General features: G+C 36.2%; 1 protein-coding gene across 1 annotated transcript in view; it reads left to right on the top strand.

The window, feature by feature from the left end:
* Nucleotides 1-25492, top strand: part of pole (polymerase (DNA directed), epsilon) — a 34629-nt gene extending 9137 nt beyond the window's left edge. The window contains exons 20-49 of the mRNA XM_082170801.1: nt 75-220; nt 517-665; nt 810-902; nt 1005-1149; nt 1295-1452; nt 5860-6055; nt 6229-6443; nt 6854-6956; nt 7086-7166; nt 8329-8451; nt 8538-8747; nt 9722-9934; nt 11155-11298; nt 11692-11832; nt 12039-12192; nt 12324-12430; nt 12810-12986; nt 13897-14120; nt 14506-14726; nt 17537-17741; nt 17862-18035; nt 18401-18526; nt 18649-18781; nt 18918-19122; nt 20381-20512; nt 21937-22130; nt 22683-22883; nt 23116-23241; nt 23363-23452; nt 24473-25492. Coding sequence (XP_082026927.1) covers nt 75-220; nt 517-665; nt 810-902; nt 1005-1149; nt 1295-1452; nt 5860-6055; nt 6229-6443; nt 6854-6956; nt 7086-7166; nt 8329-8451; nt 8538-8747; nt 9722-9934; nt 11155-11298; nt 11692-11832; nt 12039-12192; nt 12324-12430; nt 12810-12986; nt 13897-14120; nt 14506-14726; nt 17537-17741; nt 17862-18035; nt 18401-18526; nt 18649-18781; nt 18918-19122; nt 20381-20512; nt 21937-22130; nt 22683-22883; nt 23116-23241; nt 23363-23452; nt 24473-24574 — 4688 coding nt within the window. The 3' untranslated portion in view covers nt 24575-25492. The remainder of the gene's footprint in view (nt 1-74; nt 221-516; nt 666-809; nt 903-1004; nt 1150-1294; nt 1453-5859; nt 6056-6228; nt 6444-6853; nt 6957-7085; nt 7167-8328; nt 8452-8537; nt 8748-9721; nt 9935-11154; nt 11299-11691; nt 11833-12038; nt 12193-12323; nt 12431-12809; nt 12987-13896; nt 14121-14505; nt 14727-17536; nt 17742-17861; nt 18036-18400; nt 18527-18648; nt 18782-18917; nt 19123-20380; nt 20513-21936; nt 22131-22682; nt 22884-23115; nt 23242-23362; nt 23453-24472) is intronic.
* Nucleotides 25493-26468: the final 976 nt, after the last annotated feature.

The following is a 26468-nucleotide window of genomic DNA, read 5'->3' as shown; positions in this document are numbered from 1 at the left end:
AAATTATGCACTTGTACATCACTTGTATAGATGAACAGTGAGACACGTTATTACATTTGTATTTGTTTTCTTAGACTACTGTAGAAGAGCCTATAAGAAGGTTCACCTGACCAGACTAGAGGAGAGAGTCACTACCATTTGCCAGAGAGAGAACTCCTTTTATGTTGACACGGTTCGAGCCTTCAGAGACCGTCGATATGAGTTCAAAGGACTCCACAAGGTACTGGGTTCAGGCCTAAATGGTGTTGAATTGTTTATTTTGTTATGAATGTTACAGTTTGGTATTTATTTGTATTTTAAAATGTACTATATGGATGTGGTTAGTGTTTGGCACCAATCTTAGTTTCCCTGAGCAGGACAATAAAGTTGAGTCCGAGTCTGTCTACGTAGTGCATCAAACTCTTTAAAAAGGATATGTTTTTCTAGGATATATCATCTTTTAATGTGATATTTTAGTCTGCTCGCCTATGCAGGAAGGAATCACTTTTTATTAATTTTTTGGTATAATCTGTCCAGGTGTGGAAGAAGAAGCTGTCTTCAGCGCAGGATAAAGGGGACGCAGCAGAGGTGAAGCGCTGCAAGAACATGGAGATTCTCTATGAGTCTCTGCAACTGGCGCACAAGTGCATCCTCAACTCCTTCTATGGATACGTCATGAGAAAAGGGTATAGAACAATCAGAGCCATCACTTTTATTTGACCAGTGCTAGAGCAAATATACCTGAGGAGTTTCTTGTCTTCTGTAGTTGCTGATATTACTTTTTGTTTTCTACTCCTGTTTTACATGATGGCTCTTATTATGTTTCTCAGAGCACGATGGTACTCAATGGAGATGGCTGGGATTGTGTGTTATACTGGTGCCAACATCATCACCCAGGCCAGAGAGCTCATCGAGCAGATCGGGTCAGGCTCTTACACCAAACCCATAAACACTGTCAGAGTTGTGGTTCATTTAAACACCAGTTTATTGTAATTGATTGATTAATTTATCCTCTTCTTCTTTAGGAGGCCTCTGGAGTTGGACACTGATGGTATCTGGTGTGTTCTTCCCAACACCTTTCCTGAGAACTTTGTCATAAAATCCACCAATGAGAAGAAGTCAAAGGTGACCATCAGTTATCCAGGAGCCATGCTCAATATCATGGTCAAGGTAATTTATCTTGCTTCTCTTTTGAGCAGTAAACCACATTATCAGCAGGTTAATTGTATATGAATAAGGAATATATCTTCAAAAAGAAGGTTAAAAGGGAATAACTAATGATAATCTGAAAAGGTCGTGTCATTTGTATGTGTAGGAGGGTTTCACAAATCATCAGTATCAAGAGCTGGTGGACCCTGCATCTCTAACATATGAGACCAGAGCTGAGAACAGCATCTTCTTTGAAGTGGATGGGCCGTACTTGGCTATGATCCTGCCCGCCTCCAAAGAAGAAGGAAAGAAGCTAAAGAAGAGGTGAGAGAACTACATCTGAGCTACACTAAAGCTACTTGTTCATTTTCACTCTTTTGAAAGGACTAGGTACCAACATTTTAGTAGTCGTTTTCATGGATTTTGGTACCATGATGTGGTTAGACCTTTATTTTGAATGTCCTATTTAGACATTCTGTTAACTACAAGTAATGTTGCACCTACTTGTTAATTAACTCTCAGAGTATTAGTAGACTGTCTTCTTAAAGGGGTCATATAATGTCATTTTTGTACAAGCTAATATGATTCTTTAGGGTCTAAATTAAAAGTTTGTAATATACTTTAATTAAAAATTCTCATTAGTATTGTAAGAAAACGCTCATTTTACCTGGTCAAAAACAACTCTGTTTTCAGCACGCCGTTTAAGTGCATGGGTCTTTAACCCTCTGAGGTCGAGAAACGCGCCCACGCGTTTTGCTGGATTTTTTTCAGTTCAGTTCAAAAGAAATTAATTTTGCTCTGTTGACTTTGATATTACAAGCAAGTTTCATACATCAATCGATTCTGTTAAATGTGTATTATTTTTGTGTATACTCACAATAAAAACAAAGTGTGGTGCTTTTTGCCAAATAAAGAAAAATAAACACGAAGCTAGGTTCTGCCTTCTCTCTGTCCGTGTAGTCCATTCCGAAACGCGTCCGAAAATGAATCATAACTCAGCGAATACTTCTCACACAGGCATGTGAGTTATGTCTTTATGAAGCTTGAAATCTCTTCTTTTAAATGAAGTAATTTATATAAAACACAAATGTTTTCAACTCATGTAATCCGTTTGAAAGCAAGGAGAGGTACCGTTTTTCCTTCTGCCTCATTATCTTTATAATCAGCTGCGGGCGCCCCGCCCCCGGCGCGATTCACATGTAAATAGTTTAGGTGATCTAGTATACGCCCCCCGATCAATGCCATAAAAACACAGTTTCTATCAGACTTACTGATAGTTCATCGCGTTTTGAGTATGGCACGCTTCTCCAGTAAAGACGCCCTTCAGATGATTCTGGACAGCGAGGAAGAATGCACGATACCGGGTTGTTTCCTCAGAGGAAGATTGTAACAGACGACGAACGGCAGCATATTGAAGAGCGAATTCCGCCGAGGACACAATTTCGGAGTAAGTTTTACTTAAAAGTCTTTTGTCTTTTATTTTTCGTGTTCGCATTTATGAGGAAAAAAACAATATTACGTGACAGTTCTCCATTATGGACGCGAGCGCTCTAAGCACTAAAATACTTTCAAACATTCACAGAGACCTCAAAACAGAAAGTACAAATCCTTTCTTTAAAACGAATTTCGTTTTGTATCAATTGTCTCTTAATTTTAATAATTTTTTCATTAACAAATTTCCTGGATTTAAAGTAAATATAGGCTAGCAATCACAACATAAGGTCTGAACTGGAGATCATCATGAACCCGTAGCCTACTCGCCTCACATGTCTAAAAAAAATGTAATATATTTACAGAAAGCTGGTTCTAAACAAAACCATCCAAAACAAAAAAACTATGTAGCCTAATAAATGTGCATTTCTCCGGTGCGTTCACAACGTTACAGTCAGGCGAAATATGAAAGACAACATTTTGTTTAGTAGATTTGGGTACAGTTTTTACTGTAGAATATACTGCCACATCAAATAAGCTTTTGTGTAGCAATTTCTATATATAAAATAGCCTACTATTTTTGTCAAAAATAAAGTCATCAACTAAGATGTTAGCTGTTCCAATGTTGGCTATATTCAAAGTAATGAATACATAGATAAAATGTAGGCCTATAATCTTTTTTTTTACAAAGAAAGAGTACACTTGAAATATTGTTGAAATTGTAATTATTGTTGTTGTAACCTTTTTAACTTTGAAATATGTATGATAAAATGTATACTTTAGTTTTTACAAAGAAAGATTACACTTGAATTGTTGTTGTAATTGTAACCTTTTTAATAAAAAAATATATTTACAAGGTAGATGTAAACAAACTATTAAAAGGTAAATATAAGCCTTTTCTTTAAATAATTTTTATTGTGTTTTATTAGTGACAAATTTGGGGAGAGGATAAATATTCCAAACCTGAAAATACAGTATGAGAATTAACTGCACAATTACTAGACATGTTTTCCTTGGATATTATAGGCCAAATTGCAAGCACAATATGTGGAAAAATAAAAAAGAATTGAGATGCTTCCAACTGTTGCTCTTGCATTCTTGTGGCTCAGTGACTCACCTGAATGAATGGCTAATTAAATATGCAGGCCCCATTGTCTCCTAAGGTGTGAACCACTAAATATGCATGATCTGTGACGCCCACTCCGCATATTGCCTTTCCAAACAGAAAGTGCTTTGCAAAATTCAAATCAATGTATTGTGTTATGTGAATGATAAGGGCAGGGTGATTTTCACATCATTTTGAAGAAAAAACACTAGGCAATGACATCTATTAGACAAAAGTCTTATTGGCACATATTTAGTATGTGTTTTATGGCCTTATTTCAGAAACTTTAGTTTTTAGTTTTTTCAATAACCACGCATAAACATTATTCTCTCAAAAATGCAGACATGTACATTCTTGTTGCTCACATATTATGGTAGCCCTGTTTGTGCTAAATAGTGTGTAATTTTTTTTTGCCATTAATATGTTTATAAGCAACTGAAAAAAGCACAAATGTCAGGGCATGTCAGAACATCTCAAGGACCCCAAAAACACCTTAGACCTCAGAGGGTTAAATGATAATGAGCTTTGCTCACCCCGCCCCTCTGTTCTGTGCGTACACTGTTTGTAACACAATAACCATAACGCGTCGTTCATTATAAACGTGGGATTATGAATTATATTGATAACGTCGTATATAGAAAACATGCCGTAATGTACCCTGGGTGTATAAATAGCCGCATTCATCGTGAAGCGTGCAAGCGATTTGCAAAGATTAATATAAAGATTAATATAAAAGGTAAATAAAATGTTACACTCACTTCAGTTCTTCTGGAGGTGCAGCAGGAACACGAATAGTTGGTACTGATCCTTTTTTCAGGAGCAGCTTCTTAGCAAATAACCAGCTTTTTACTGATCCTTGTTTGTAAAGCAGTCTGGTGAAATGATTCGCGCAAACATGAAAGCATTGACGTTGATCGTGGGGAATATTCCCTTCGAAAACAAACTCAGCCACTGCGTCTTCAGCGGTACGGATTTAGGAACATCAATATGACTGCTGTGTTCGTTATTACACCCAAGAACAGGACACCACAATCGCTTAGATGCCATTCTACTCAGTGTTCCAGTTATCAACAATGAACGCGCCGGTCGGCGTATCAACCATCGTGTCAATCACCTGTCAATCAACCATCGTGGGAGGGGCGTCGATATTGTGACGTCACAAAATCGAACGGCTTGATTTGAGATGGGGGAAAACATATAAGATAAAAAAAAAAACACTGGATGGATTTTTAGCATTTTATGATGGTTGTGTACAGGCACTGCCAACACACATTTCAGTACAATCAACTTGTAAAAGTGCATGTACCATTATATGACCCCTTTAAAGGTGCAGTATGTAAGAATGACAACTAGTGGTCGAAATTGGTACTGCAATCGAATTCAAAATATCGGAGATTGCCGTTTCTCCTGCTACCTGCTCTTCAGACTGGACAGCGCTCACATGGATTGCCAGTTTGAGCACACGCAACTGGAACGTGCGCAATGGACAATGAAAAGTGGCAAATTGGTAAAGTGCTGCATCACAGACCAAAACAATAACAAACATTCCAGCCTGGAAACGCAAATTTCAAAGTAAAATAACTGGCTGTAGAAGTGTTTTTCAGATAAACGAGTATGTGCACTTAGCAGCATGTTTCCTCAGTATATGCAAACATATAATGGTATTTTTATGCTTTAGTAGAGTGAAAAAGTTACACACAGCACCTTTAATATCTGCTAGCACTTTATTTTATGGTTCCTCAAAATACATTCTACTGATTAATTACTTTGCATGTACATATCAACTTATTCTACTAACCCTACCACTAATAGTCTACTAATACTCAACTAATACTCCGAGAGTTGGTTGATATGTAGGTGCAACGTTACTTACAATAAAATTACCATTATTAATGCTATTAATTAGCGCAAAAAAAGCACAAGCTCACTAACTGAGTAAAAACTCCTGTTATAATAAAAAATCTGTCTATACTGCACAATTAATCTATTGTTTACATCATGGTTATACTTTGTTGGTTTAAATTTATACTTTGTTGGACATGTCTGATCAGTACCTGAAGTCACTAGTAGATCCAAACTACTGTAAGTTGCTTTGGATAAAAGCCTCAAATATAGGAAACATTTTTATTTTATTCAATGTATTTGGTTGTAACTTGTTGAGATACTTTGTTTCTAAGTATCTTCTCTATCCTCAGGTATGCCGTGTTTAACGAGGATGGGTCTCTGGCTGAGCTAAAGGGCTTTGAGGTGAAGAGGAGGGGAGAACTTCAACTCATTAAGATCTTCCAGTCGTCTGTGTTTGAGGCCTTCCTGAAAGGCACGACTCTAGATGAGGTTTATGCCTCTGTGGCTAAAGTGGCTGACTACTGGCTTGATGTGCTCTACAGCAAGGTATTGACAAATGTCACACAATCTTCCACAGGTGTAAGTGGAAATATAATGGGAATAATTGCTTGCATTGTATTTTATTACAAAATTTACTCCGGTGTTTATTATTTTACCAAGGCAAAGCTGCATGGGAGTGGCACTCAATGAGAGTGTTGTTCTTGTCTTTTGTTTTCAAGGCTGCTAACATGCCAGATGCGGAGTTATTTGAGCTGATTTCAGAAAACCGCTCAATGTCCCGTAAACTGGAAGATTATGGAGAACAGAAATCCACCTCCATCAGCACGGCCAAGCGTCTTGCTGAGTTCCTTGGTGATCAAATGGTGAAGGACGCCGGCCTCAGCTGTCGCTATGTCATCTCTCGCAAGCCGGAGGGCTCGCCCGTCACTGAGAGGTGAGACGTTAAAATAGTTATTTTCATCTTATTCAGAATGTTGTTTCCCACTTAAACAGAGTGCAAAAATAGTATTTCTTTATAAGAAATAATTAATATTTATAGTGACAGTAAAGACTTTTACATTGTTACAAAATATTTATATTTCAAATACATGCTGTTATTTTTATCTATTCATCAAAGAATTCTGAAAAAAATGGTTTCTACAAAATATTAAGCAGCAAAACTTTTTTCAACATTGATTGATTATAGACGATGTTTCAGTCTTCTTCACTGAAGACTGGAGTAATGATGCTGAAAATTCAGCTCTGCCATCACAGAAATAAATTACATTTCAAAATGTATTAAAATAAAAGTTATTTTAAATTGTAATATAAATAAATATAAAAAATGTTTTCTTTCACACACAGGGCGATCCCTCTGGCCATTTTTCAGGCTGAAGAGAGTGTTAAAAAGCATTTCCTGCGTAAATGGCTGAAGATGCCTAGCCTCCATGACCTTGACATTAGATCTGTGAGTTAATTTGATTCATTGACTTTGGCTGTAATATCACAATTTCAAAATTGTTGAAATTACAGGAGTGTTGTATTCTTTACTGCTGTTATATTTTAATTACTGTTTTTCATGTCTTTCCCATATAAGATTCTGGACTGGAGTTACTACATTGAGCGGTTGGGCAGTGCTATACAGAAGATCATCACTATTCCTGCAGCTCTACAACAGGTAAATTACATTCAACATCATTTAGACCTACAGTACAGGCCAAAAGTTTGGAAACATTACTATTTTTAATCTGTTTGAAAGAAGTTTCTTCTGCTCATCAAGCCTGCATTTATTTGATCAAAAATACAGATTTTTTTTTTAATATTGTGATATATTATTACAATTTAAAATAATTGGTTTTCAATTTATTATACTTTAAATTATCATTTATTTCTGTGATGCAAAGCAGAATTTTCAGGATCATTACTCCAGTCTTCAGTGTCACATGTGACATCCAGTCTATCACATGATCCTTTAGAAATCATTCTAATATTCTGATTTATTATGAGTGTTAGAAACAGTTCTGCTGCCTAATATATTTGATGAATAAAAGGTTAAAAAGAACTGCATTTATTCAAAATAAAAAAATATTTTCTTATAATATAAATCTTCTTTACTATCACTTTTTATCAATTTAAAATTAACACATCCTTGCTGAATAAAAGAGAAAGAAAAAAAATTACTGACCCCAAATTACTGACCAGTAGTGTATATTGTTATTACAAAAGAGTTCTATTTTTAAAACATTTTTTTTTTTTTTTTTTTTTTTTTTTTTTTTACTTTTTATTCATCAAAGTATCCTAAAAAAGTATCACAGGTTATGAAAAAATATTAAGCAGCAGAACTGTTTCCAACTTTGATAATGAATCATCATATTAGAATGATTTCTAAAGGATCATGTGATAGACTGGATGTCACATGTGACACTGAAGACTGGAGTAATGATCCTGAAAAATTCAGCTTTGCATCACAGAAATAAATGATAATTTAAAGTATAAAAAATTGAAAACCAATTATTTTAAATTGTAATAATATATCACAATATTATTTTATTTTTTTCTGTATTTTTGATCAAATAAATGCAGGCTTGATGAGCAGAAGAAACTTCTTTCAAAAACATTAAAAATAGTTATGTTTCCAAACTTTTGGCCTTTACTGTATATCAGTCCTGTCATACCTGTCCTAACCAGAATCAAGCACTATATTTCTTCTACGATAATCCGAATTTTTTCCCAATCTACCTAATTTGACGAGCATCAAATATGTGTTGGTCTCTATCTGTGTGCATTTATATTCTCTTCTGTTTAATTCCATGTTCTTAACAGTTACTATTTTTGTTCAGGTGAAAAACCCAGTACCCAGAGTACGACATCCAGACTGGCTGCATAAGAAGCTTCTGGAAAAGAATGACATCTACAAGCAAAAGAAGATTAGTGAGCTCTTTACCAGTGAGGGAAAGAGACAGGTAGGTCTACTGTCACACACACCGTTCACACAACTTGCTGTCTACCTGTCTCCTTCTGTACACACACCTTCTTCTGTCTTTCTCAGGTGGCCCAACAAACTCTAGCATCAGGTGAGACTCCTGATATGGAGGATTTCGGTGTTCCTCAGCGCCCCGTGCAACCTGCCATACTAATCAGCACGAAAAGGAAGAGGATATCTCAGGGAGAGGACAGCCAGGTCGAGTCTCAAGAGCAAGAACTCACACAGTCTTGGAGAGAAATACTGGGGCCACCGCCAGCCATGGGCGCCACCCGGGTAATACAGACAGTATAACAATGCAATAACATTTACTGCAAGTTACAGTTAAAGTTCCCCTATTATGAATTTCAGATATCACCTTTCATGTATTGTGTTATATATCAGTTTGTGAATGTAAATGTTTCAAAGATCACGATAAATTGAGTTAATGTTTCCCAAAAGAAAGTACAGATTCTGAACTGCCTGAAACAAGTCGCCAGTAATTCCAGTCCTACACTAATCTGCGTAGGTTTCCATAATGCTAACCTATGGTTTATTGACTGCCCTCGAACAACGTCAACTTTGACCCTCCCTCAAACACTTTAGTTGTAGCTGAGGCCTAGAAGAGCTCGGTTTGTGTTGTCTTGTTGAGAAGACACTGTTTTCTGCGCTGTGAAAGCAAATCCTCTTTGCATGCGCTTCCAAAAGATGAGGACTCTTGCCCGAATTGATACGGTTAAACCAACGCCATTGTAAGTGCTGTGGGAGCCTCCGGAGCTGAAATTCAGATATTGAAATGAGCGTTTGGTATTCGACACGCAAGCAGTAGACCAATCACAACAGGCTGGGCCATCTGAATAATCAGTGCAGAGTAGGCTCTCTGAAAGGAGCGGTTTAGAGAGACCGAATCCTTGATTGACCTGTTTCAGACACTGAGAAAACAGGTGATATATTCTAAGAAAATTAAAGAGGGTATTGACCTTGGATGCATTTAAACTTTTTGCAGGAGACCTCCAAAACAAAATTAGGAAACTTTAAAATACCATAATATGGGCACTTTAATAAACCGCAAAAGTCAAGTCTGAGCTCTTTATATTGATGACACCTGCAGCTGAAATGGAGCATTTGTTATCTCATGTTACATATGATCAGATATTATGTTTGATTAAATCTATCGAAATATCAAATAAAAGGAAGGCTTCACAGCAAATTGTTTTGTATTTGTGTGTGTGTGTGTGTGTGTGTGTGTGTGTGTGTGTGTGTGTGTATAGGAGGAAATTCTTGTCTGGTTGCGCTACCACAAGAAAAAATGGGAGCTGCAGATTCGCCAGAGGAAGGAACGACGGAAACGACGACGTTTGATTGATGGGGAATCTCAGCCGACAGGGGGTGGTGTAATCCGTGATGGACCGACAACAGGTCTAGGCAGCTTCCTGCGGAGAACCGCCCGTAGCATTCTAGACATGCCCTGGCAAATTGTACAGGTACGTCACACTGGCAATTCAGTGATTTCATGTAAATACATTTTCCATGTACATTAGTGATGTGCGGATCGTGGTTATATCCTTGGAAACAGCAGATAATCCGCAGGTCTGGTGGGCCAAGTAAAAAAAATATAACATTCCACTTTTTTCATGGGTGGGTCGTGGATGGATGAGATAAATGTGTTGATTTTAATAAACGGAAAAGCACCTCCTAGTTGTCATTATATAAAACACAAAGGAAGAAGCCTACATCAGATATTGCTTAATAACTTAACAGCTTTAACTATTTACACACATTTTACAGAAATTATTCTGATAAGAGTGTTTACCATCATAATGATAGACATTTCAATGAGTTTAAAGCTAAATTTTTTGCACTAATTTGCAGACTCTGAGCTACGCAGTTGCGGGATCCACTTGTTTAAGCAGCAATGTAGGCAAAACAGATCCGGGAGAAATTTAAATACAAAGAATTAAACACAAAACAAACTGAAGCCATGAAAAGTACCATTTGGGGATAGTTTTAGTGTAGTTAATCAGGATGAATAAAGTGTTTGGTGTGTGATATGTAATGGCTGTGAAGTGCTGTATTTATATGACAATAAAACTAATAAAGCCTATATCCAGATTTTGCTTGGGCTGAACAAATTTAATTTCTTGTGTGTGTGATGTTCGGGAAGTTGCAGTGATGGAAACAGTGACTATTTAAGTTTGAAGGGTGTAAAGCCTTTGTTTAGGCTATTAAAGAAATGTAATTTTGCCAAAGAAACACTTTTACTTTACCGGTAAATGTTTATTTGATATGTTACCATATCATCACGCTTAACACTGAGAATTAGAATATTTGAAATGTGCCGATTGGGTGCGGATATCTAATCACTTTCATATCATATCACTTTCGTTCAAATGTTTGTTTTATGTTCACCAAGGCTGCATTTATTTGATCAAAATACAGTGAAAATAGTAATACTGTGACATATTACAATTTTAAATAACTGTTTTCTATTTTGATATATATTTTAAAATGTAGTTTATTCTTGTAATGCTAATCTGAATTTTCAGCATCATTACTCCAGTCTTTATACTGTCTTTATACTGTCACTTTTGATCAAATGTGCCCTTGCTGAATAAAAGTATCCATTGTATCTAAACTATTAAACATGACTACTGTTTTGTTCTTTTTGTCACAATGCATGGTGTGTTTCTTTATCCACCTCTAGATTGCAGAGACCAGTCACCCGGGTCTTTATAAGTTGTGGGCGGTCATTGGCAGTGACTTGCACTGCATGAAGCTCAACATCCCACGAGTGTTTTATGTCAATCAGAGAGTGCCCAAGCAAGAAGAGGGGGCTACCTGCAAAAAGGTCTGCTGTATAACATTTTCAGCACCAATTTTGTCCATGATCTGTTTAAGGAGAAATCTTCATGTTCTTAACTATAAATTAATTTAGTGGCAGTTAAAGATTCAAGCGAATGTGTCAGTGAAGAATTTGATCTTGCTTGGAGATTAGCTTAAAGCTTCCTTTAAGGCAAAGAGTCCATCACAGTATAGAAATCTGCTTAGCAAGATGATGAATATTGCAACAATATTAATTTACATTTATTAACAATAATATTATCATTGCTAATGTTGTATTCACCTGTATTTTGCTCAGAATCATGTATTCCAAAGAGTGTTGCAATGATTCAACATGGATATTTCAACTCATCCATCAAAGCTGTGCTCTTAATCTCACTTTGACCCATTTAAATGACAGGTGAACCGGATACTTCCACGTTCCAGTGTGGTTTATTACCTGTATCAGTATGCAGTTCCTGAGGACATGTACCAAGAACACATCAATGAGATCAATGCAGATCTCTCTGCTCCTGATATTGAGGGTGTCTATGAGACACAGGTAATTGCCTTTTCCAAAATATTGCCTTTTAATTAGCATTATGGTATATGAATTTGTCTTTAGTTTTGTGGTCAGCCTGGAATATTCTAGACTAATTGGAGATTTCCAGAGAGGGTTTCTGCCCTGTGCTGCATTGACCTTATCTTGCGGTATCTAAAGAGGTCATTTCTATGTGTCTGTCTCGTGCCCTCTCACACGACCTGTAGGTTCCGCTGCTGTTCCGGGCTCTGGTCCAGCTGGGCTGCATGTGTATGGTCAATAAACAGGTGGTCAGAGCCCTGGCTGGCAGAGAGGCTGACACCTTTGACCTGGAACACCTAGAGATGAGATCCCTGGCCCAGTTCAGCTACCTCGAGCCAGGTGAGATAATTGCTTGTAATTGGTTTCAAAATGTGTACATGCACTATGGTAATGTTTGTGCATCTGTTTAGTGGCTAAAAATAATAGTGTTTAAGCTAAAAATATGTTTGGGTGTGTTTTATGTGTTGCAGGCAGTGTAAGGCACATTTACCTGTACCATCACAGTCAGGGCCATAAGGCTCTCTTTGGCCTCTTCATACCGTCTCAACGTAAAGCCAGTGTCTTTGTTCTTGACACGGTAAGCTCCACATTTTAGCTTAAAACATAAACTAAAAACTCAACTAGGAGACAAACCAAAATAAGCCAAATATTGTGGTTATATTTATGTGACTATATGATGAGTATTATTATGATTTTATTATTATTATCATTTCTAGATAAAAACAAACAAAATAATAAATATTACTATAATAATAAATTAATATAAATCATAGTAAGAAACATTACTATTGTAATATTTCAGTTTAGTATTGTACTGTTATTTTACAGTACAACTGTAACATTACAATGCTAATATTTATTGCGGTTTATTTATTTAATAAAATCAGCCCTGCAAGAAATACACAGTGCAAAGATGATGATGCAGTTTACACTACTGTAATTTACACCAAATGTAGGTACGCAGCAATCAGATGCCGAACCTGAGTTCAGTGTACGGAGCAGAGCGCACAGCACTGCTGGAGAAGACCACAGAGGAGCTTCTGCCACCTGAGAAACATCAGTTTGAAGTGCGTGCTGAAAATGACATCAAAGCCATCTACCGTGCACTGCAGCGCATTCTCCTCAACTATAAGGTACGGCCTCCACATGTTATTTAAAGTGACCCTATTATGCTATTAATATGTATACCTGTATATGCTATTAATATACTGTATATTGCAGCATCACTGCTTTTCTCACAGTGTCTGAGATGTTTTTCATAGTCAGCCATGGGTGGAGCGTGTGTAAGGCTGGGCAAGGCTTAGCCTTTTCACTTAAACCACTGACTGCTGCTCTTTCTGATTGCTTTTAGAGGGAAACGCTACCCATAACGGCTGGTCTAGGAACAGTTTTTCTCCGTAATAATAGCATATTAGCTAAACGGATTTGGTGTTTGCGCTCTTAAGAGCGTCAAAGGTTTCCATTCACAATGTTTTTTTGCAGCATTGATCAGTATAAGTTAACTTATAACAAACAAAGTGTAGATAAATGCAGGCTAAATAAGAGATTGATTGTGCAGCCAGCTTCATTGATCTATAGATTGCGATGAATTGAGATGAATGACAGCTTTTTAGTGATTATAAAGGTAGGGCTTTTTCATGACATTCTATTTAAATGTGTTTTTAAATAGAAAGCTAATTTCCTTAGCCTTTACTCTAGAGTTGGTTCACACTCTGCCTGTGATTTGAAACCCGTAGGCTGGCATTAAGTAGATTTGTTACAAACCTACATAGGTTTGTGCATGAATAAGACTGGAATTGCTGACAACTCGTTTCGGCAGTTCAGAATCTGTTCTTTCTTTTGGGAGACGATAAATAAATAAAATGTATTAAATAAATAAAAACTTTGCAGACCTTCTACATTCACAAACTGTTATATTACACACTACATGAAAGGTAATATGCAAAAAAAGCATAATAGAAACACTTAAAAAAAATTTTTTTAAAAAGCCAATTGCACAGTCCAGCAGATAAATAGCAGCCATTTTTCTGAACATGTGTGCAGGAGGAGCGCCGTGGTCCAACCCTGATCGCTGTCCAGTCTAACTGGGAGCTGCGGCGTCTGGCAGCCGGCATGACTGTACTGGAGGAGTTTCCGGTGGTGCCAGTTCATGTTATAGATGAGATAAGCTACAATGTACTGGACTGGCAACGACACGGAGCTCGCCGCATGATCAAACACTACCTGAACCTGGACAGCTGCCTCTCACAGGCTTTTGATATGGCCAGGTACACCACACAAATTTGTCACTGTCATACTAGTGGTTTTATTTAAAGTTGACCATGAGGTTATACTTATTTAATTAGTGTAGAAAGCTATCTTCTTTTTTTATTCAGGCACAGTATGATGAATTGCACTCAAGTCAGCGTGAAATAAATGTTTGGGGTTGTGTTCTTCTTCTCTGTGGAGGTGAAGACGACAACTCCCATGATTACACGCTCATTCACAGCATCATCAAGCTACGCCTTTGATGTTGTTTTGAATAAGCGACCTCTAGTGGCAAAACTTGCAAACTGTGCCTTTAAACCCCCCCCCCAAAAAATCAACATGATGTCGCATGCTAGGAGAAGCTGACTTCAGACTCATGTACTGTAATGTCCTTTCTCTCTGCAGGTACTATCACCTTCCCGTGGGAAACCTGCCTCAGGATATTTCTATATTTGGATCAGATCTATTTCTTGCACGTCATCTGAGAAAGCACAACCACCTGTTGTGGCTGTCACCTACGGCACGGCCGGACCTTGGGGGGAAAGAGGCTGACGACAGCAGACTGGTGATGGAGAGTGATGAGAGAGGCTCCATGGAGATCAACAGCCAAGGCTGCTACTCCACAGGTAAGCAAATTAAGACACAGGATCAGACACGCAGACAAGAGTACAGCAGATCTTAAAGACACAGCGAGAATATTGCATTTGTAGCAGGAGATGGCAGTATAGCCTAAATATCCACTTAAGTTGTTATTGTAATTGTTTTATTTATTTTTGACACAACTACATCATTATTAGACTATAACAATTATAAACATATGCATTATGAATATAAACTAGATGTACCGCATGGCGGTACAAAATATGACCGCCGCTCAGGCCTGCACTGGCTTTCCACAAAAATAAATGACGTGGAGCAATTTGGCTGTATTGCGTGTTTATGTATATACCTAAAAAAAGTAGTAGTATGTGCATGTCTGTCTGTGTGTGTGTCTGTGCGTGTATGTATGCGTGCGTACATGTGTGTGCGCGTGTGTGTTTGTGTGTGTGTGTGTCTGTGCATGTGGATTTGTATGTGTGCTGAAATATGTCTGAAATATGTGAGGTTTATCTTTTTATAAAAAAAACTTTTTTGTCTAAACTTTATTTGAACTTGTACATGTTAGTATATAACATGTTGCAAGACACTTTTAAAATCTGGCTATCATTTTTAATGGTATTATTTTAATGTTTATGTAAACAAAAAGTGCATATTGATGCAAATTTTATTTGTTATTTGCTGGTTTTCGACATTGTGTAGTATTAGTACTTTTTGAACAGGATTCTGTGATAATAACCGTGGTCATTTTTGTCACTATAATCATTGAAATTAAATGTTCATGCCATTTCATCTCTAGTTATGATCAACTATGATCAACTAAAATCAACTAATTATGTGTTTTTTACAGTATAATATGCATAGTACAATTTTCTATAAAAAAAATAATATTTCTGATTCTGACACACGTTGTTGGGTGTGGAAGGTTACTAATGTGATTGTTTTATCTGTAAATTAAATTAATGTTTTTTCAATTACTTAATTCATTGAAATAAAATGAATTCTTTGATTTGATTTTTTTTTGTCTTAAATTTCAAACTTTATAGTCTTAAAATGTCTTAAAAAGGTCTTAAATTTGACTTGATGAAACCTGCAAGAACCCTGAAATAAAAATAACTATTACTGGCACTTTTATTTATATTATTATATTTATGCAAAATTGTGGTAAATAAATTAAATGCTTTTTTTTATTAAATACAGTAATTGCTGGTATTTTTATGTCATATTTATGCAAAATTATGGTAAAAATATTTGTTTTGTTTTTTTAAATAAGCTATTTTAAAATAGATAATTTCTTTCATTTCTCACTTGAAAATAAGGGCATATAAAAAAAAATATTACTGATGCTGCATAAAAAAACATTTAGTTCCTTTACCTAAATATAATTTATGTGCTATTCTTTAGAGACCCACCAAATAACTTCCCTATCTATTAGTAGACACTATATTAAAGAACAGATAAAGAACAGTTAATATTAGTAAAAATTAGGGGTGACCCCGAATAGTCGAAGATTCGATGCTTCGATAGGAGGAGCCTGATTCGACTACCGATCTCACGGTCGAATCTTCGCAGAGGTGTTATGAAACGAGGATCATGCCACTTTGGCTATATGAGGGCGCTCAATGTCTGATTTCACATATAACTACCGGTTTTCTGTCAATACGTTAACATTCAGCCTATTATGATAATGCTGTATATAAAAATGTGCAAAGAAAGAAGCTTTTAATAAATATTTTTTAACGTGCGTGAATAAATCCAAACACCCCGTGACAGATTTAAGTTTCACTTTCAATCCGTGACCGACAGAGGAGCGTCTTCGCGGCAAGGATTTAAATCTTTAACAATGTCTGGGATAAGAAAATCTAAAGTGTGGATGTACACCATCAGAAAGGATATTCTCCAAGGCTGGATTTAGCATCAGGAAAACCATGATCGCACTTCTGCCGGCCAACGTTAACATGTTTCACGCATAGACTGGGTTTCACGTTAGAATGTATTTTATCCGCGCGCACAATTTGAAAAGACTCCAACGGACAGACAGAGTTAAAGACTTTCAGGATTTGTTCTCTCGATCAGGTACAAGTGATATCAAAACTTTTCAGCCGGTTCTAATTTTATTTTTGGATGCTGTGAACATTTTTAGCTAAAAAGACTGCGACTCCAGTTTAGCATTTATTGTTGTTTCTGCAGTTAAAAAGACAAAGTTGAAAATTCTGCCTACTATCGTTATTTTAATATTTTCTTTATTTTTATTGTATTTATTAATCTGTCAGGGTTATCTAATCTAACTATTTGTGGCTTGTGTTTTGAATATATGTTCCCCTGCACTTTAGGCATTTTGCACACATTTGCTCCTCATCCTGTGACTTGATTCTGATTTATTTCGTTTTGTATTTTTATTTATTAGAAAGGTATATTCTGTTCTAATTTAATTTAGTAAATTAATTGTTTATTTTTTCGGTGCATCGATGTTGTGCTGTAGGCTGGCCTGCTCGCACAGGTAATTTAGCCGATTTAATTTGATTTGCATGTGAAATGCAAATCTGCAGTGTGGCCTTTCTGGAGTTATTTATGTTATTTCTTAGTTTTATTGATCAAAAATGTTTTTATACATTTTCTTCTATATCTTTTGTGTGATTTTCTGTACATCGCGGCTTTGAAACGTTAAAGCCCCGCCCCCAGCCCCACCCCCATACACATGATTCGACTATTAGTCGACTATAGGCAAGACATGACGATTCTGATTCGACTATGAAAATCCATAGTCGGGGACAGCCCTAGTAAAAATATTACTTTTAAAAATGTATCTCTATAAAGTACTTTTTGCCTATTTTTCCAGTTTGTGTGGAGTTGGATATTCAGAGTTTGGCAGTGAACACCATTCTGCAGTCCCAGCACGTTAACGACATGGAAGGCGGGGCCAGCATTGGTGTCAGCTTTGATGTCATTCAGCATGCATCACTGGAGGAAATGATGTCAGGAAATCAGGGGACAAATGCGGTGGCTAGCTATGACGAGACAGCGCTCTGCTCCAACACATTCAGGTATGCATGTATAAATGAGTAAGGCTAGTAAACACAATCAAACCATCTTGTTTTGGGTTTTTTTGTTGCAAAAACTCATTCTGTACAAAAGGGTTCTCACTGTTTTCCGTCCTTGTGCAGGATTCTGAAGAGTATGGTTGTTGGTTGGGTTCGAGAGATCACGCAGTATCATAACGTCTACGCTGATAACCAGGTGATGCATTTTTATCGATGGTTGCGATCACCCAGTTCTCTGCTGTACGACCCGGCCCTGCACCGCACGCTCCTCAACATGATGAAGAAGATCTTCCTACAGTGAGTACAGGTTACAGACTACCAGTTTTATGTCAACTTGATGTTTGGAGTTAAAGAAAGCTGCTCCATTAATGTGAGGTCACATTAGTGAAATTTAGCAGCCAAAAAAGATCTGTTGTCTGTATGAAGCACAGCTCACAGAAATCAATTTCAAACCAAGCAGCTTTCTGTTCTGGTATGAACATGTATGCATTTGGCAGATACTTTTGCCCAAAATAACTTTTGAAGTATAAATGATCAGTTTATGTATTCCCTGTGATCAAACCCATGATCTTGGTGTTGCTAGCGCCATGCTTTACTGTTTGAGCCACAAGATGACTACTTATATTTTTCTGGTTTTAAACACTTTATTTTAAACACTTCAGACTTGTGGCAGAGTTTAAGCGCCTGGGATCATCTGTGATCTACGGAAACTTCAACCGTCTCCTCCTCTGCACCAAGAAACGACGCATTGATGACTCCATTGCATACGTGGAGTATATCACTAACAGGTTTCAAACCCTTTTATTTATTTATTTAATTCTCGTCTAGACTGTAATCCAAGTTTCTTGTGCAATGTGCAAGTCTCTGAAGTCCCAACATTGGTATTAATTTTCTGTTTGCTGTTTGTCAGTATCCATTCAAAAGAAATCTTCCACTCTCTGTCCATCACGTTCTCACGCTGTTGGGAGTTTCTGCTGTGGATGGATCCTACTAACTATGGAGGAGTGAAGGGAAAGCTGCCCTCTAGCCTTCTGTATGGAGAGGTAAAGCACAAGGCCTAGAAACAACTTGTTCCAACTTGGAATTTTTCAGTGTAAAAAGATTGGTGACTTTTATACCGTTCAAGTTGAGTTTCAACGCACATTTACTTAATTTTAATTTATTTTTTACCAACTCTAGCATGGCAATGAAAAGAAGACAAAAAAGGATGGAGCAGAGGGAGATGGAAGTGAGGATGAGGATGAAGATGAAGAAAATCAAAAGGAGGATGAAGAACAGGACGGGGAAGAAGATGTGGAAGACCTGATTGAAAGTAACTGGAACATCATGCAGTACCTTCCTCAGACGGCATCCTGTCAGAAATACTTTCTTATGATCATTTCAGGTAACATTACAGATTGTGTTTGTTTTCAAAATTCTCACTGTCCTTTTTAGACTTCCAAAACTGCAATCGCTTTTATGTCTTTATGCTCCATGTGCACTAGTAAACAAAAGTTTGTTGTTGGTAAGATTTTAAAAATGTTTTTGAAAGAAGTCTCTTATGTTCTTCAAGGCTGCTTTTATTTGATAAAAAATTTATTAAAAACAGAAATCATGTGAAATATTACAATTTAAAATAACTGTTTTCTATTTTAATATATTTTTAAAGGGATACTCCACTCATTTTACAACTCCCCCAGAGTTAAACAGTTGAGTCTTACCGTTTTCGAATCCATTCAGCCGATCTCCGGGTCTGGCGGTACCACTTTTAGCATAGCTTAGCATAGATCATTCGATCGGACAGGACCATTAGCATCTCTCTCAAAAAAATGACCAAAGAGTTTCAATATTTTTCCTATTTAAAACTTGACTCTTCTGTAGTTACATCGTGTACTAAGACCGACGGAAAATGTAAAGTTGCGATTTTCTAGGCTGATATGGCTAGGAACTATACTCTCATTCCTGCGTAATAATCAAGAAACTTTGCTGCCGTACCATGAGTCCAGCAGGCGTAATGATATGACGCAGCGCCTGAAAATAGTCCCCAGCTCGGTAACTTCCAACGTGACCGGGACTAAGTTTGCCTAACCTATTAGACCTATTTTCAGGCGCTGCGTCATATCATTACGCCTGCTGGAGCCATGGTACGGCAGCACAGTTCCTTGATTATTACGCAGGAATGAGAGTATAGTTCCTAGCCATATCAGCCTAGAAAATCGCAACTTTACATTTTCCGTCGGTCTTAGTACACGATGTAACTACAGAAGAGTCAAGTTTTAAATAGGAAAAATATTGAAACTCTTTGGTCATTTTTTTGAGAGAGATGCTAATGGTCATGTCCGGTTCAATGATCTATGCTAAAAGTGGGACCCCCAGACCCGGAGATCGGCTGAATGGATTTGAAAAAGGTAAAACTCAACTGTTTAACTCTGGGGGAGTTGTAAAATGAGCCTATTTCCAAAAAAAGTGGAGTATCCCTTTAAGATGTAATTTATTCCTGTGATGTCAAAGCTGAATTTTCAGCATCATTACTCCAGTCTTCAGTGTCACATGATCCTTCAGAAATCATTCAAATATGCTGATTTGCTGCTCAAGAAACATTACAGGTGAATTTATAATTTTATTATAATTTCTCATCATGATAATTGATTGGTTGTTTGCAGCCTACATTGCAGCCGTCTATCACAGCATGAGACAAGAGCTTCGGCGGAACGCCCCTGGCGCTACTCCCATTAAGAGACGAGGAGCGACCCAAGCATCCCAACAGCCGACTGGGGATGTCAGTGCTCTTCCTGGTAAGACATATACAGTTTCACCTTTATATGCTTTTGTAATGGGTTATTTATGATTGTATTCTCAAATAAACTTCCCATGAGATTAATCCTGATGAATTATTACGGCTGTCATTTGATATTTTCATTTCATTTTGTTAAGCAAAATTTGGAGAGTTGATATTTTCAAAGATGAAACATTGAAAAGCATCCTTTTAATTGTTCGTTATTAAACTTAAAATTAAAATGTTTTGCAAGAGAGATTCTTTTTTTAATATAAAAAATAAATTGCTCTTCTTTAGTGCTGGGCAATATGTATTTTTTTTAAATACCGCCATACGTGTGCATAGATTAAACAATTGCTACATCTATTCAATGGCCATACAGAGCAATATATGTATATATGTAGATTGTATTGAGAAGGCACCTCAATGAACTGCATACCCTTGTTACTAATGGTTAGTTAACTTTATAACACAACAATAAATGATTCACACAACTAACTCTCTTTAACATGGCAAATACCATGTAGAGCCTTATGATTTCCGTGATGCAGAAAACTCACTGTAGTTTCATCTACTACACACACACTAAAGCGCTCGTGACGCTCGTGGTGTTTTCAGTGTCTGCCGTCTCAGTATATGAGGAGGACATGGACACATGAACTTCATGGGCATTTCAACATTTCATTTGATGAAACTATCATCATATCATATACACAGAAACACAAAGCTCTTCACAACAACCCATCAAATTAAAAGTTCAGTTTAACTTGAAGAAATTATAACAGAAATATATTACTATTACACAGTAGAATGTACTTCAAGTAATAATAATTCTGTGTATTAAAATGCAGAAACTCAAATGTCTTCTTTACAACCTGCCAAAAAGATTCATCGTTTTAAAAGATTAATTAAATTGTTCGTTTTATAAACTGTAAATTTGTGTTTGACATTAGTGTTTTATATTCTATGTACCCCTGATAGAAAGAAATAAGCCAGTATAAGCCTATATTAAAGGGTTAGTTCACCCAAAAATGAAAATTATGTCATTAATGACTCACCCTCATGTCGTTCCAAGCCCGTAAGACCTCCGTTCATCTTCGGAACATAGTTTCTCACTCGAGGCCCAGAGAGAAGGAAATGAATAGTGGAATAAAGTTGTTATTTTGGGGGTTTTTTGCGCACAAAAAGTATTCTCGTTGCTTTATAAACTTAAGATTGAGCCACTGTAGTCACTTGGACTACTTTGATGATGTCTTTATTAGCTTTAAGGTTTAAGGTATAACCCTTTAAGGTCCAGTCATCCCAAAAAAAAATACAGTGATATACCGTGCAACTGCCAGAATCTTTAAAAAATACTATGATCTATATTTTTGGTCATACCACCCAGCATTACTCTACTGTAAGATTCACTCATGTTATCTTTCTTGTGTCTGTTGTGTTTAGGTTTGATCACGTTCTCCCAGGAGTACGTGTCAAGTGAACTCACACAGAATTTTTTCACCATCACTCAGAAGATTCAGAAGAAAGTGTCGAGCACTCGCAGTGTTACACTCCCTTCTGAGATGTTTCCTGTTCTTCCTGGTTCTCACTTGCCCCTCAATAACCCTGCTCTGGAGTTTATTAAATATGTCTGCCAGGTATCAACATGCACCTCTTACTTAGTTTTTTCTGCAGAATTATGTTTTAAACTCCTTAAGTTGTAATAATATATCTCTACCATTCAAAAGTTTTTTATTAATACTTTCATACTTCTAAAACTCATAAGTAACAGTAAAGGCATTTCAGAAAATTGTTTCAGATGAATGCTGTTCTTTTGAACTTTTAATTAATCAAAGAATCTTGCAAAGAATCACAATTATCCACAAAAATATTAAGCAGCGCAAACTATTTTCAATATTGATAATCATAATAAATGTTTCTTGAGCATCAAATCAGCATATTAGAATGAAGGATCGTGTGACACTGAAGACTGGAGGAATGATGCTGAAAATTCAGCTTTGCATCACAGGAATAAATGACATTTTAAAATATATAAAAATAGAAAACAGCTATTTTATATTGTAATAATATTTCACAGTTTTACTGTATTTTTGATCAAATAAATGCAGCCTTAGTGAGCATAAGAGTAATGACCTCCAAACTTTTGAAGATTGTAATTAAGATATTTTCTGTGCGTAATGTCCCTCCAGGTGCTCTCTCTGGACGCCAACATTGTCAATCAGGTGAACAAACTGAAGCGAGATCTTCTGCGATTGGTGGATGTTGGAGAATTCTCAGAGGACGCCCAGTTCCGTGACCCCTGCAAGTCCTACGTCCTGCCAGAGGTCATCTGCCACCACTGTAACTTCTGTCGTGACCTTGACCTCTGCAAAGACCCTGCGGTTTCCCAGGTAATAACTGACTTTCTGACTGACAGGTTTCCCTGACTCTCACTGTTAAAGTATGTTATATTTAAGCCTGGGGTTAATGGTTTGCTACTCATGTTTACATTTGACTAAGGGTTTTTAAGAGTTAAGCTACAACTACTTGGTGTTTTGCTACATGTTCACTCTTTTGTCATGTGATCGAACTAGCCAAAAAAAGACAATAATATTCTCTCTTCACACTTCTTTCCTCATGTAGGATGGTTCAGTTCTTCCTCAGTGGTTCTGTTCTAACTGTCAGGCCCAGTATGACACAGAGTCCATAGAAATGGCCCTGGTGGAGGCGCTCCAGAAGAAACTCATGAGTTACACCCTACAAGACCTGGTGAGAGACACATTTACCACTTTCAGAGTGTTTTAGATTCATGGTTTTGCCAAGTTTATATGCACATCCATTGACCTTCACTTCTGTAAACTGGCACTTATGGCACTTTATCCAATCATAGGAATGTGCCAAATGCAAAGGAGTGAAGGAAGCAAACATGCCGCTGTACTGTAGCTGTGCTGGAGATTTCAACCTCAGCTTCACCACAAAGGTACTTGTGTAATACTAATATGCTAATACTTCTGTGTATTAGCATTAATACAGTTCAAAAGTTTGGGGTCAGTAAGATTTTATTCAACAAGGATGCATTAAATTGATCAAAAGTGACACTAAAGATATTTATAATGTAAGAAAAGATTTCCATTTCAAATAAATGCTGTTCTTTTGAACTTTCTACTCATCAAAAAAAATCCTGAAAAAATCACTCGAGTACAACCATTTTCTTGAACCATTTTCACAAACCAAGTTTCTTGAGCAGCAAATCAGCATATTAGAATGATTTCTGAAGGATCATGTGACACTGAAGACTGTAGTAGTGATGCTGAAAATTCAGCTTTGCCAACACATGAATAAATTAATTTTTTTATAAATTAAAATAGAAAACAGTACTTTTAAATTGTAATAATATTTTACAGTTTTTACTGAATTTATCAAATAAATGCAGCGTTGTTGAACATAAGATACTCCTTTCAAAAGCGTTAACAAATATGTGACCCTGGACCACAAAACCAGTCACATGGGTCAATTTTTTTAAATTGAGATTTATACATCATCTGAAAGCTGAATCAATAAGCTTTCCATTGATGTGTGATTAGGATAGGATCATATTTGACCGAGATACAACTATTTGAAAATCTGGAATCTGAGGATGCAAAAAAATCGAAACATTGAGAAAATTGGCTTTAAAGTTGTCCATTTATGTTCGCGATAGTGCTGCATTCACTCACAAAAATAAATGTTTTATATATTTACGGTAGGAAATTTACTAAATATCTTCATGGATCATGATCTTTACTTAATATCCTAATGATTTTTGGCATAAAAGAAAAATCTATAATTTTGACCCATACAATGTCTTGTTGGCTATTGCCGCAAATATACCCGTGCGACATGTGACTGGTTTTGTGATACAGGGTCACATATTACCAAACCCAAATGGTAGTGTATGCTTTACAGCCAATGGACCACCTGTCATGTTTTCTCATTTGCACTTGTTTGGATGTGTTTGCAGAGCTTCTCTGAGCAGGTGGAAGTGTTCCGGAACATTGCCGCCCACTATAATATGAGCTTCCTGCTAGAGACCATTGACTGGGTCCTTAGTATGAACGCATAGATGCTGTTCACCTGATACTCTCCATCGGTTGTGCCAAACTATGCATGTTTGTGCCATTTGTACAGATCTGAATTCATTTGAAGTTTGTGTACATTATAACAGGGGAAATGTTTTGGTAATGGACCTTTTTTTTTATTTGTGTGTTAATAAATATTTTTGTATATGAAGAAATCACTTTTGCAAATGATCTTCAATCATTACTTCCTAAGTTAACCAAATGATTTTGGTCATTATGGTTGCTAATTGAATCTGCAATAATATGGCTCTTTCTCACAGTGGCAACTAATATGTCCCTGTGGTAATAGTCCATTTGGATATCACCTCTTTTTGACGTTTATGAGTTTAATTCTGTAAAGAATATGGCTTTTAGTTTTTGTAACCACATATAGGGCTATTTGAGGTTTGCAATAGCCAGTTTAACTTAATGAGACGTCCACATCACTGCCTGGCTCCCTAGCTCTGCCTTCCCACTTTACATTACCACATTATAATTAGATTTCTTATCTCTGAGGCAAAGACCTGGACATCATGGAGATATATGACATGCTGTGCAATGTGCAATTTGAAATCCAACCATTGCGAATTGGCATTGCTGCACTCACACTTACTGAAATGTAAGAGCAAAAAGCATTTTCTTCAGAATAGGGTCTGAAACGCTTTAAAAGAGTTTTCTTTTCCTTCAAAGTTGGTGCTTCACATTCAGAACATGTTAAAAAATTTATTATCTAATCATATTTCATTTGTTATTTTATACTGTTTGTTTTACGTTTGTTATTTTACAAGTTGTACAGTTTTGTTTTTTTTGTGACCCTGGAGGACGTCCTGGTATGACCTTGTACTTTTGGAGCATGTCTAAATGCAGTTTAAAACCCTGATTTTTTTCTTTCTTTTTTTTCTTTTTTTTTTTTTTCTTTTCTTCAATAATAGCAATAAATATTTTAAAAAGAAAGAAAAATAATTAAAAGTGCTGCATAATTGGGTGATAGGATTGCACATTCAGTAATTCAGTAGGGGATCACTAATGTTGCTTTGGAGTTGTTGATAAACTTTACCAGTCAAAAATACCACTACTACCAGTAAATATATTTAAATGTATTTATTTATTTTCTTCTTTTTTTTCGTAACACTTTACAATAAGGTTACATTTCTTAACGTTAGTTAACATGAACTAACAATGAATAAATAAAAATGTATTAATATAAATTTCAACATTTACTAATGCATTGATGAAATCAAGCTGAGCTAATATGAACTATAGAAATGAACAGTGGTTTATTAACTAACATTTACAAAGATTAATAAATACTGTAACAATTGCATTGGTCATTGCTAATGTTAACTAATGAGACCTTATTGTAAAGGAATACTTTTATTCACCAAGGATGCATTAAATTGATCAAATGTTTTTACATTGTTACAAAAAATGCAGCACTTTTGAACTTTAAATTCAACAACTAATTCTGTAAAAAAAAAAAAAAGTATCATAATTTCCATGAAAATATTAAGCGCAACTTAGAGTTAGAATGATTTCTGAAGGATCATGTGACACTGAAGACTGGAGTAATGATGCTGAAAATTCAACTTTTACATTTTAAAGTATATAAAAATACAAAAAGTTGTTTAAAATTGTAGTAATATTTCACAATAATATTTTTTACTGTATTTAAATAAAATAAATGGAGACTTGGTGAGGATAAGATGCTTCAAATACATAAAAAATGGTTGTAAATCTTTTAAAAAAAATAGAATGGTTGAGGTTTGACAACAATTTGGGTAAAAATTCAGAAATTAGAATGATATTTACTTGTCTTCTAATTTGAATAAACTATTGTAAGTAGTCTATGTAAGAATCCTGTAGACAAACGGTTGCATAGTCCTGCTAAGTTCATTTGTC

Source organism: Leuciscus leuciscus (genome assembly GCF_965113295.1).
Source record: "Leuciscus leuciscus genome assembly, chromosome: 5".
NCBI lineage: Eukaryota > Metazoa > Chordata > Actinopteri > Cypriniformes > Leuciscidae > Leuciscus > Leuciscus leuciscus.
Note: the sequence above shows the minus strand (reverse complement) of the source record. Positions and strands in the feature narration are given on the sequence as shown.